The 12,754-nt window shown below is 42.8% G+C and overlaps 1 protein-coding gene across 1 annotated transcript in view; it reads right to left on the bottom strand.

Annotated features, from left to right (window-relative positions):
- Nucleotides 1–12,754, bottom strand: part of LOC112650020 (stimulated by retinoic acid gene 6 protein-like) — a 50,379-nt gene that overhangs the window by 13,026 nt on the left and 24,599 nt on the right. The window contains exons 6-10 of the mRNA XM_035697084.2: nt 12,450–12,495; nt 9,424–9,552; nt 9,017–9,087; nt 7,546–7,657; nt 3,922–4,075 (exon numbers count right to left, since the gene is read on the bottom strand). Of these exons, the coding sequence (XP_035552977.1) occupies nt 3,922–4,075; nt 7,546–7,657; nt 9,017–9,087; nt 9,424–9,552; nt 12,450–12,495 (512 nt within the window). The remainder of the gene's footprint in view (nt 1–3,921; nt 4,076–7,545; nt 7,658–9,016; nt 9,088–9,423; nt 9,553–12,449; nt 12,496–12,754) is intronic.

Raw genomic sequence — 12,754 nt, 5'->3', positions numbered from 1 at the left:
ATGCAAAACAATGAAGTTAGAATCTTACCTCACAGCATATACAAAAATTAACTCAAAGTGGATTATAGGTTCAAATGTAAAAGCTAAAATTATAAAAGTCTCAGAAGAAAATAGAATAAATTTTTGTGACCTCACGTTAGGCAACATTTCCTTAGATACACACACGTATAAAAGAAAAATGAATATACTGAACTCCATCAAAGTTAAAAACATCTACATTTCAAAGGGCACCATCAAAAAAGTAAAAAAGCAACCTACAGAATGGGAGAAAATACCTGGAAATTATATCTCTTAAGGGATTCTTATAGCTCAATAATCAATAAAGAATTCAATTTATTTTATTTTATTTTATTTTATTTTATTTTATTTTATTTTATTTTATTTATTCATGAGAGACACACAGAGAGAGAGAGAGAGAGGCAGAGACACAGGCAGAGGGAGAAGCAGGCTCCACGCAGGGAGCTTGACATGGGACTCGATCCATGGGTCTCCAGGATCAGGCCCTGGGCTGAAAGCGGCGCTAAACCGCTGAGCCACCCGGGCTGCCCAAGAATTCAATTTAGAAATAGGCAAAGAATCTCCAAAGATACTACTCACAGATGATGTACAATTGGCCAATAAAGACATGAAAAGATTTTCAACATCTAGATATCACTTAGAAATGAAAATCAAAACCACAATAAAATGCCATTTCACACTTACTAGATGGCTATCAAAAAAAAAAAAAAGACATATCATGTTGGTAAAGATATGGAGAAACCGGACCCCTGATACATTGCTGGTGGGAACACAAAGTGATGCAGCTGCTTTTGGAAACAGTCTGCCAATTCCCTGAGAGGTTAAACATAGTTGTCATATGATTCAGAATTCCACTCCTAGATATACACCCAAGATATATGAGAATATGTGAAAAATTTGGAGGTGAATGTTCATAGCAGGATTACTCATAATAGCCAGAAAGTTGAAACAACTCAGATTTCCATCAACAGATGAACGGATAAATACAATGTGATATATTCATACAACAGAATCAATTCCAGCAATAAAAAAAAAACAGAGTTCAGTCACATGCTATGACATAGATGGACTTTGTAGACATTTGCTATGTGGGAGAAGTCAATCAAAAAAGACCACATATCGTGTGATTCCATTTATGTAAGAAGTCCAGAAGAGCCAAATCATTGAGTCAGAAAAGAGTAGTGATCTAGGGCTGAGAATGTTGAAGGGAAATGGGGAGTGATTACAAATGGCCATGATTTCTTTACAGGGTGATGACATGTTCTAAATGTGATGGTGGTGATGGTCACACAATGGTGGTAGTTGAGAATATACTAAAACCACAGAATTGTACTTGGGAGTTCAATGGATGAATTGCAAGGTATGTGAATTATATCTTTGAAAAGTTGTCTTAAAAAGAAAGAAAAAGAAAGCTGATCTCTATTTCTTTTAAGTTTTAAATGTGTCTCTCCCCCAGCATCACCAGGATTACACAATTGCTATATCCCAAATTTCAACCAACACAAAGGGTGCAGGTAAACCACCATAAGCTCACCCCTGTGGGGCACATGGATCCTTGAAGAAAGGATGGGAGGAGTCTTGCCACAAGCAGAATGAGTGCAGACTTGCTCCAGCCAGCAGCAAGGGCATGACTCAATGCACACCTTTAATTTAATGCTTTTATCTACCCAAAGATGAAGCATTTTCAGCTTAAAAGTCTCTCTTGGTCAGAGGACAGCTGCTTTAAAGCTGAAAAAGATGAAGATAGAATAAAAAAAATTTCATTCTATGAAAATTTTCTTTCTTTTCATGCATTGATTCTCAAATTAACTAAACATGTGAGAAATACATGAAAGAGGGCGTACAACATGAGGGAATATAGTGACATATTTACTCCAGTTCACCCAGAGCAAGTACCTGAGGTTGTCATTAAAAACTTGCCAGAAAAAAAAAAAAAAACTTGCCAGAAGAGGGGGGAAGGGGAATGAAATTTTAAAAAAACTATGACTTAAAAATTGTATGACTAAACTTAAAGATTAGACCACGTGTGCTGCATGGTGTACTCAGGGACTCATCGCTCTGAGTATTAACCTGCATTAAAGATCGATACAGGGCACCTGGGTGGCTCAGTGCTTGAGCGCCTGTCTTCCCCTCAGATTGTGATCCCCAGGGTCCTAGGATCAAGTCCCTCACTGGGCTTCCTGTAGGGAGCCTGCTTCTCCCTCTGCCTATGTCTCTGTCTTTCTCTGTGTCTCTCATGAATAAATAAATAAAATCTTTAAATTAAAAAAAAAAAAGATGGATACAAATGGAGCACCTGGATGGCTCAGTTGGTTAAGCATCTGCCTTTGGCTCAGGTCCTGATCCCAAGATTCTGGGATGGAGCCCCACATCAGGCTCCCTGCTCAGCGGGGAGTCTTCTCCTTCTCCCTGCCACTCCCTATGCTGCTGCTCTGTATGCGTGTGTGTGTGTGTGTCAAATAAATAATAAAATCATTTTTTAAAAGATGAATACAAAAAATAAATAAATAAAAAATAAAAAGATGAATACAAATGTTCAAGGGCAACAATAAAGTATGGTGGTATGGAAAAAAGTGGTCCCTGCCCCAGCGCTCATGTAAAAGTAACTTTCCATGTCACATGCAAGAAAGAGAACTTCCCTCAAATAATTCACAGATCTATTTCCTTCTGGTTGTAATATTCCACCAGATTATGAATCTTAAGTAAAAATATCATTTGCAACACCTGTTTCATGGCTTAAGGAACATTTAGAAATTTATAGCCATTAACTAATTGTCAGTGGCTTTTGGGAACCACTTAGCACCCTGTTTCAAGCTCCCATTTAAAGATAAGGAAGTCAAGGCCAAGAGAATAATGACTTGTAATGACACAGAGCTTACCTGACATCTTGTCCAGGGCCTTTCTCAGCAGGAAAGAGGGAAGAACTCTCCTCCCTCCATAGGCAATGGACATAGAATTACAATATTGTTTTCAAAGAAAGCTGCTATTTTAAGGTAAAGTGACCACTATGGACAGATTCATATGTCAAAACCCTAACCTCAGGGACGCCTGGGTGGCTCAGCAGTTGAGCGTCTGCCTTTGGCTCGGGGCATGATCCCGGGGTCCAGAGATCGAGTCCCACGTCGGGCTCCCTGCAAGAAGCCTGCTTTTCCCTCTGCCTGTGTCTCTGCCTCTCTCTCTCTTTCATAAATAAATAAATAAATAAATAAATATATAAATAAATAAAATATTAAAAAAAAAAAAACCCAACCCCTAACCCCCAGTATGATGGTATTTAGAGATGTGGCTTTTGGGAGTACTGCCCTTAGAAGAAGAGACAGGAGCCAGCCTACTTCCTCTCCCGACTCTCTAGCATTGAGGATACAAAGAGAAATCAGGAAGCGGGCTCTGAACAGACACCAGGTCTGCTGGCACCTGGAACTCTCCAGTCTCCTGAACTGGCAAATAAGTGTTTGCTGTTTCTACTACCTGGTCTATGGCAATTTGTTACAGCAGTGTGAACTAAGCAGAAATTAAATTTGAACAACATATATAAATTTTTCATGTAATCCTAAAGAAAAGCCAAGACTTGCTGTTTTATTTTTTCCAAAGTGAAAAAGATATGATGATTTCAGTTTGTTTCCACTGGCATCAAAACAAAACGGGCTATGTAAAATGGGAAAATTCTCAGGGCCTGTTCAACTCAGCTCCAAACAGGTTTTCACAAAATGGCCTAGATCCTGACCCCATTGGCCTTCTAATCACCCAGAGAGGCATGTTATCAGTTGTAACCCACTTTTCTCCAAAACCAGTCACCTTGTGCAGGTAATAGCAATCCTAGAGCAATCATTATCCCAGGTGTGCACCTGCCACTATCTCTCAGTTTCCCACACCTTCCCAGCAAAGGTGGCAGGACGGTGTTACCTTTGCTGACGCTCATCAGCTCTTTCACCCGCAGGATGACTGGGGTCAGGGTCCCCGTCTGGTTCATGGAGGCGATGTAGTACTCCAGCTCCCCTTCAAACACATCCAGCTCGTCTCTCACAAACACGAACATGCAGAACTCAATGACAATGAACTGGTACAAAGAGCAAACATTTCAAAGTCTCACCTGAGTCCAGCCTACTAGGTGAATAACACATGGATCTTTCTTTGGTTTTGAGGTCAAAACTCTTTGAAGTACAAAACTCATCTGAAATAGACTCTAAACAGTACCAAGATGAGTGGGATTATGACTCCTTTGGAGTCACCCCAAACTCTTTTCTTTACCCTATAGCATACAAGACTAGGTCCTACAAGGGCTCAGGGAACTCTTCCAAGATTTATTACATCGAAGTGAAATGAATGCCTGTGAATAAGGAGCGATCTTGGGGACAACTCTAGCCGAATCTGCTCTCCTTCTTGGTGGTAACCAAGTTACAGAAGTACTGTTTCCTGTATATAGTATCTTGGTAGTAACCACATTATAGGAAGTACTGTTTTCCGTAAACATGTCACACGTGCTCACTCCCATCATCCTGGCATCATGCCTTCATGCCACCTACTAGCGTACCAAAACTTCTAGAGTTCCCACTACCATTTTACTTCATCAACCAAATTTTGTCTGTTTTTGAATGTGCAGCCAAATGTTACCATCTTCAGGGAGCTTCTCAAACTAGAATAATTCACTAAACTTTCAGAGTACTTTCATCTTTTTTTTTTTTTTCTCTCTTTACATGGCAGGTACTTCATACCACATTGTATCCCCATCTCTTAGACCAGGTCTCTCCCAGACCAAGACTCTTCTGAATCAGGTGTCTTCTCTCTTCCGGGTCTGAGCATGGTACTTGGCATACAGTAGATAACCATGAAAGACTTAAGGAACACAGTAACGCCAAGTCATGTTGCAGAAAATTCCAGTTGTCCATTAAAACCCATTCTCTCATTCTTTGGGCACAAAGCCGGACTACATTTCCCAGCCTCCCTTGAGTTAGATGTGGCCACATGACATGGTTCTTGCCCGTGAAAGAGGAGTGGAAGGAATGTGTGCTATTCCACACAGGTCTTTGAACCGCCACCCCCCCCCCCCCATGCATTTCTCCATATACCTTCCTTCCCCTTCTGCTGACTAGATGCAGAGGGTGAGGGTTCTTGGGGATCATAAGGCATATGGTGGAAGAATCTGGGTTATGGAAAAACACACGGAGGACTGCTGCCCCCCTCAAATATGAATACCCACTCAACATTGTTATATGGGCGAATATACATATAGTGCTAAAACACTGAAATTTAGGGGTTTATGTGGTACTTCAGCATTACCTACCTAATACATTCATCTAAAACTCAATCACAGGATGAATTTATATAGGTATCATCCAAAATATAACTTGGGGGCAGCCCAGGTGGCTCAGCGGTTTAGCACCACTTTCAGCCCAGGGCCTGATCCTGGAGACTGGGGATAGAGTCCCACATGGGGCTCTCTACATGGAGCCTGCTTCTCCCTCTGTCTGTGTCTCTGCTTCTCTCTCTCTCTCTCTGTATCTCTCATGAATAAATAAAATCTTTTTTTTTTTTTAAAGATTTTATTTATTTAGTCATAGACACAGAGAGAGAGAGGCAGAGACACAGGCAGAGGGAGAAGCAGGCTCCACACAGGGAGCCCGATGTGGGACTCCATCCCGGGTCTCCAGGATCACACCCCAGGCTGCAGGCGGCACCAAACCGCTGCGCCACCGGGGCTGCCCAATAAAATCTTTAAAAACAACAACAACAAAAGACAACTTGGTCTTGCCAGTTCTATCTCTCCATGTTCACCCCACTTTTGACTCAGACAAGTTACCTCAGGTAACTGACCACATGAAGTGTTTTGATCCTGTGTTTAATAAAATATTAAAGTCAGGGGGATCCCTGGGTGGCTCAGTGGTTTAGTGCCTGCCTTCGGCCTGGCGCGTGATCCCAGGGTCCCGGATCAAGTCCCACATCAGGCTCCCTGCATGGAGCCTGCTTCTCCCTCTGCCTGTGTCTCTGCCTCTCTCTCTCTGTCTCTCACAAATAGATAAATAAAATCTTAAAAAAATATATTAAAGTCAGAATTATGCCAACATTTAAAATTTTTGTTGAGAAAACACACTTAAATAATGCACCTATGCTGAAACATGATTATCATCCAAGCTCCATAGTTCACACGAGGGTTCACTCTTGGTGTTGCACATTCTATGGATTTGGACAAACATCTAATGACATGTATCTACCATAATAATATCATACAAAGTATTTTCACTGCCCTAAAAATCTTCTGTGCTTTTCCTATTCATCCCTCCCCTCCCCCACCCATGGTAACAATTGATCTTTTACTGTCTCCATAATTTTGCCTTTCAAAATGGCACACAGTTGGAATAACATAATATGTGACCTTCTCAAATTGGCATCTTTCACTTACTATTATGCATGTAAGTTTCTTCCATGTCTTTTCAGGGCTTGATAGTTCATTTCCTTGTAGTGTATCCCCTTGTCTGGATGTACCAAAGATTATTTATCCACCCACTGAAGGGCTCTCGGTCACTCCCATTTTTAGCAATAATGTATAAAGCTGCTACAAACATCCACATGCAGGAAAACTGACTTTTTAGTATGTTAACCTTATACCCTGCAACCCTGCTGTAGCTGCTTATTAGTTCCAGTTGAGTTTTTTTAAGACTTTAAGTAATCTCTATACCCAACGGGGGCTTAAGTTTACAACCCCAAGATCAAGAGTCACATGCTCTACTGACTGAACCAGCCAGGTGCCTCTTCTGGAGTTTTTTGTTGCTGTTGTTGATTCTTTTGGGTTTTCCACATACACAATCCTGTTATCTGTGAACAAAGACATTTTTGCTCCTCCCTTCCCAATTGGTATTCCTTTTATTTCCTTTGTCTTGTTACTTAGCTAGGATTTCCTAAGTAAATGTTGAGTGGTGAGGGGAACAGTCTTGCCTTCTTCCAGATCTTAGTTGGAAAGCTTCTAATTTCTCACGATAAAGTATGATGTTAGCTGTAGATTTGTTGTTGATATTCTTTATCAGATTAAGAAAGTTTCCCTCTATGCCTAGGTTGCTGAAAAATTTTCTCACGACCTGGTGTTGGATTTTTTTAAATGTTTCTTCTACATCTATTGGTATGATCATATGATTTTTCTTCTTTCGGTCAGTGATGTGATTGATTACATTAAGTGACTTTTTAACATTTACCAGGCTTGCATATCTGAGATAAATCCCACTTGGTTGTGGTATATAATTCTTTTCATACATTGCTGGATTGATTTGCTCCATTCCATTGTGGTTCTTTTATCTACCTGTCTCCAATTGTAGGGGCAGTAGTTTGTACCATGACTTCTCTTCTTTTATGGATCTAAGAAGAACTGTTGATTTTTCAATTTGTTCAGATTTTTACTTGCTGTTAGAATGGAGTGGCATCTTGTGAGTTCTTTACATGGTCAAAAGTTCTTTGACCCAGCTTTTAAAGAATCACCCCTGCCCTAAACCATCCATTCTCACTTATAAAAAAGAAAAGAATTTGTTCAGATATACTTACAAGGTACAGGCATATGAAAGCCAACACAATGGTTCCAATCATTCTGCTTGGGAACTGAAAGCAAGGGTCCCACTCATATATTCTGGTTTGGAACCAGGACTTTTTAGACTCCCTGTGAATGAATAAATAACAAGAAAAGAGAGGGTGTAGTTGATAAACAAATGCCTGATTCTTCTGAAAATAACTTCATTGCCTCTGCTTATCTTAGAATCTAATGAAGAGAAAGAACACTGGTAGATTCTAGTTTTCTTTCTCCCCTTATTCTTAAGAACAGAGACTCAATTTTACTCAGTAGAGCAATTCACCAAACTAAAGAGCTATCATCACTCCTGAACTCTCTTACAGCTAAGAGTGACCAAGACTAAGCACAGGCCAATCAGATGTGACCACAGTGTGGTGTGGCGCTTTGGGGAAGGCGCTGAAGTGGAATTGACACAGCTGAAAGGGACCCCATTGCCCTTCCTTCGTTTTTCCTGCCTGCTGTCTGAAATGCAGACATGGTGGCCAGTCCAAGCTGGAGCCTACCCAGCATCTACCTTGGACATGGACAGCCTTCATGATGAAAATCATAAGAATGATCAGCAAAGTTCCATGGTGGGCAGTTCAGGGTCGGTATGAACTACCTGCCTCCAAAATTCTTTCACATGAAAAAGAAATCTCCCTCTTGCGTGTCCCACCATTATTTTGTGTTTTCTGCTACATGTAAGCAAATGTAGTTCCAACCAATGTACAAGCTTCATCAGTGTATGACCTTGGACTAGCCACGTCCCTCCTCTGGGGTACATCCTCTTATACATGGTGGCAGTGGCACCATTTATTTTCGGTCACTGAAGACCAGGTGCTTTTGCTTGGCCGTGAGCTGTGTCTTCTTGTATTAGTAACAGCAAAGCAGTCTTTCTCTAGGAACCTGCTCCCTCCCATCAGTCCTTGCGGTTAAGTGAGGCTGAACCACTTCCTATGTTCCAACGTGGAATATGTGACAGGCTTAACAATCCACTTAATCACCCTGCCATAGTAATTGGTTTGGGGAAGGCATGGGGTCCAACTGATCCAATAAATCACAATGGGGGTTTGGTTTGAATTTTCAGAAAGAAAAATTTCTTTTTTTCTGGGATCTTAAACCAGGAGGGTATAAGCTTAGAGATTCTGGGGGCCACCACAGGGAGGAAGCCCACCTCACTATGAGGCTAACACAGGCTAAGAGAAAATGAGGCAACTAGCCCTGATTCTGATAACAAGGAAGTCACTGGCTCCATCTGCATCGGAGCTGACCACCTCTAGACTTTTAGTTATGGAAGGCCATGCATTTCTGTTTTCTCTTTAATTTAGTCCAAGTTGAGTGTCTGTCTTTAGCAAACAAACGTCCTGACTACTATGCGCCCTTCCAGTCATCTCACGGTCTGCCACACTGTCAGGGCTCGTCAGCGCTGGTGCAAACACCGAGGGGTGACTGAGGCACCCCGGGGCTTACTGCAGGGGGGGCTTCCTCAGGAGCCGTTTGACGTGCTCTGCCTGGTGAGCTTCCAGGAAAGGCTTTTCTTCCTGTGAGGCGAGAGAAGGGTGTATGCTTAGGCTCACAAATTCTTGTCAGGGTTTGGTCTCTTTAACTGGCTATTGTCACAGAGGCCAGGAATTTGGGTAAAGTTGCTCTTTTGGATTGAGAACAGCGGTTAAGAGAGAGCCTCAAGCCCTGAGCTCTCTGGGTCCAGTTCTGGCTCTGTTCCAGACCAGCCGTGTGACCTCGGCCGATGCAACTCCCCTCCCTGGGTCCGCGTTTCCTCCCGTAGAATGGAGAAGTAGAACCAGCGCCTGCCTCACAGGGCGGTTGTGCCGACTAGACCTGCGGGGACACACACGGGGCTCCCCCTCAGTACTCACCATCGGCAGCTCCCAGCCCAGGTGGACCCTCAGAGACTTGACAAACATGTGCAGGAAGCGGCCCAGCAGGAAGGCCAGGCACAGCAGTGAAGGCCAGTAGAACATGACTGTCTCGTACCTCCCCAAAAACTGCAACAGAAGCAGAGCGTGGGGTGCGGGCTGTAGGTGGGCCGAGGCCAGGCCACCGGTAAAGCTGCGGACAGGGGTCTGCCTGTCTGCCCACTCCCTCAGAGTTGGGCGGCCAGTGGTCAATCTCTGCTCACCCGGTCCCATGGCATGAGCAGTGGGTCTACAGTCTAGCAGCCCTGGGTGTGAGTCGTAGCACTTCCATTGTATTTTATACAAAGGGCTTTCGTGGCTTTTTCTTTCTTTTTTTTTAATATTTTATTTTTTTATTCATGAGAGACACAGAGAGAGAGGCAGAGACATAGGCAGAGGGAGAAGCAGGCTCCCTGTGAGGAGCCTGATGCTGGACTCGATCCCAGGACCCAGGATCACACCCTGAGCCAAAGGCAGACATTCAACCACTGAGCCACCCAGGTGCCCCACGGCTTTTTCTGATCAGGTATCAAATACTGCTACTTTTGGAAAATACACATAACAGAGAGAGATATAGAAAGAGGGGTAATGAGGAGAAACAGGGAGAGGAGGGTCAGAGAGGAGAAAAAAAGAGAGAAGGAGAAACAGAAAGAGAAGAAGGGGAAAAAAGGAAGGAAGGAAGGAAGGAAGGAAGAGAGGGAGGGAGGGAGGGAGGGAGGGAGAGAGGGAGGGAGGGAGGGAGGAAAGAAAGAAAGAAAGAAAGAAAGAAAGAAAGAAAGAAAGAAAGAAAGAAAGAAGAAAAGAAAGAAAGAAAGAAAGAAAGAAAGAAAGAAAGAAAGAAAGAAAGAAAGGCAGGAAGGCCTCATAACTGCCATCATGTTGGCAGCAACAGAAGTTCTCAAGAGTACAGGTCTCTCAAGATATTATTCATAGTTTTTCTGTAATTTTAGTTTCATTTTAATGGAAAAACCCCACACAAAGTATTTTTTCACTGTTTTAAGACAAATAATATTGTGACTTATCTTTCACAATTTAGTGGTTAGTTTCATGGGGATTTTTGTTTTTAAAGATTAATTAATTTATTTCAGAGAGAGTGAGTGTGAGTGGGGGGAAGGGCAGAGAGAGAGAGAGAGAGAGAATCCCATGCAGATTCTGCACCCACTGCAGAGCCAGGTGCAGGGCTTGATCCCACGACCCCAAGATCAAGACCCAAGCCAAAATGAAAAGTCAGACATTTAACCAATGGAACCACTCGGATGCCCCTGGTTTCATGTTTTTTGTTTCCTGAGTACTTGCCCCCATGGGGAGTTAGGTTTTGATGCTGTGATGTTCAGGTACCAGGCAGAAGCATGCTGAGATGTGGGCGCTCATGTCTCCCCCTCATCCTCACCACTGTATGCTCACCACTCAGACATCAGACATCACCACTACCAATATTCCAGTGTCTTTTCTTTGTATCTATCCTTACATATATGTCTATTATAAATTGAAATTATGGGATGCCTGGGTAGCTCAGCGGTTGAGCATCTGCCTCTAGCTCAAGGCATGATCCTGGCGTCTTGGGATCGAGTTCCCCATTGCGCTCCCCACAGGGAGCCTGCTTCTCCCTCTGCCTCTATTTCTGCCTCTCTCTGTGTATCTCATGAATAAATAAATAAATCTTTAAAAAAATAAAATAAATTGAAATTATACCAAATACATAGGCCTGTATACATCGTAATCAGCTTCCCATGTGCTTACAAATTATTTGCAAATGTCACTTTTAATGCTCTGTAATACTGCATTACTTAGATGATCCAATTTTATTTAAAGTTTCTCCTAATATTTGACATTTTTTACTCTTCCAATGTCTCATTTTCATACATAATGCTTCCATGAACACATTTGAGAACACAAGATGAAATCTTTATTATTACCTTGATCTGGATTCTAGTCCCATGACTTTTCACTCATAAGTCCCATTAGCCCCTGAGTCTAACTTTCTTATTTATTGGTGAGCTGGGTATAGCACTACCATACAGCCTTCAAAGTACCTTGAAGCGCCTTGAATCATGCAATAGTTAATCTGGGGGCCTGAGCCTAGGACAGCACCTAGAATAGCAGTTCTTAACATTAGTGACTGAGCATAGAGGTAAGAGCCTGCCATTTCCCTTAATTGACCATGAATATTTCAAATTTCAGAAGAACCTCAGGAAGTCTGGAACCTCTCCAAAGAAAATGTCTGTGATCTGGAATCTCTGGCACTGTGAGCAGGGTGGAGGGTATCTCTTTGGGCAGAGGTATGCTAGAATGTTCTCATGCATTTCAGCACAGAGATGCAGAGGGAAGGCCCAGCCCTCAAGCTTGTTTTCCAATCCAGCTCCATCACACCCTCCATGGTTAGTGAAACCTGGGAGAGACTTTGACAAGGCTCCCATTGGCTCCTGCTCCCGGTGGCCTCCTGATGCTCCCCCCCCCACCTGCCTAGCAACACTTCTAGATGCAGTGTGATACTCTCTTTCATCTTTCTCCTTTTCCTAGCATACAAGGCTACACAGATGAACCAGTTTCTCAATTCCAAGAGGACAATGCATGGCAAAGCTGGAGGGTTTATCCAGTCCAAGTCTCCCATTTTATAGACAGAGAAAGTAAGGCTATGTGAAGGAGTCAGCCAGACCTGGTCTCAACTCTCAAATCTGCTACTACTTCAGAGTTACTTAATACACTTGGGCCTCAGTTTCCTCACCTATGAAATAGGTCTGCTGAGGAGTTCCCCACCTTGAGGGGCTGCTGTGAACATCAACTGAGAGAACATCTGTCTATGAATGAGCACCTTGATGAATAAAAGATGCTGTACAAATGGAATATCGTGAATGGCTCCAACTTTCCTTTTGCTCACACAAGCAAACTGAGGCCCAGAGAGTGGCAGAGGCTTGTCCAATACCACACAACAAACTGGTCACAGTGACAGGATTGAATACTCTAAACATAGCTCAGTGGGGACTTACCTGCCCATGAGGACACTCTGTGATGTAAAGGATGGTGACAGCAAACCTGCAGGACAAAAACAGGGTTTGGGGTACTATGGCTGCTCCCAGCATATTCCCTGTGAAGAAGCCCAAACGAAATCAGAGAGGGAGACAAGCCATAAGAGGCTCTTAACTCTAGGAAACAACTGAGGGTTGCTGGAGGGGAGGGGGGTGGGGGGATGAGGCATTAAGGAGGGCATAGGATGTGATCAGCACTCGGCCTTGTATGCAATTGATGAATCTCTGACCTCTATATCCAAAACTAATAATACACTATACATTAC

The sequence above is a fragment of the Canis lupus genome, chromosome 11 (genome assembly GCF_003254725.2).
Source record: "Canis lupus dingo isolate Sandy chromosome 11, ASM325472v2, whole genome shotgun sequence".
Classification (NCBI taxonomy): domain Eukaryota; kingdom Metazoa; phylum Chordata; class Mammalia; order Carnivora; family Canidae; genus Canis; species Canis lupus.
Note: the sequence above shows the minus strand (reverse complement) of the source record. Positions and strands in the feature narration are given on the sequence as shown.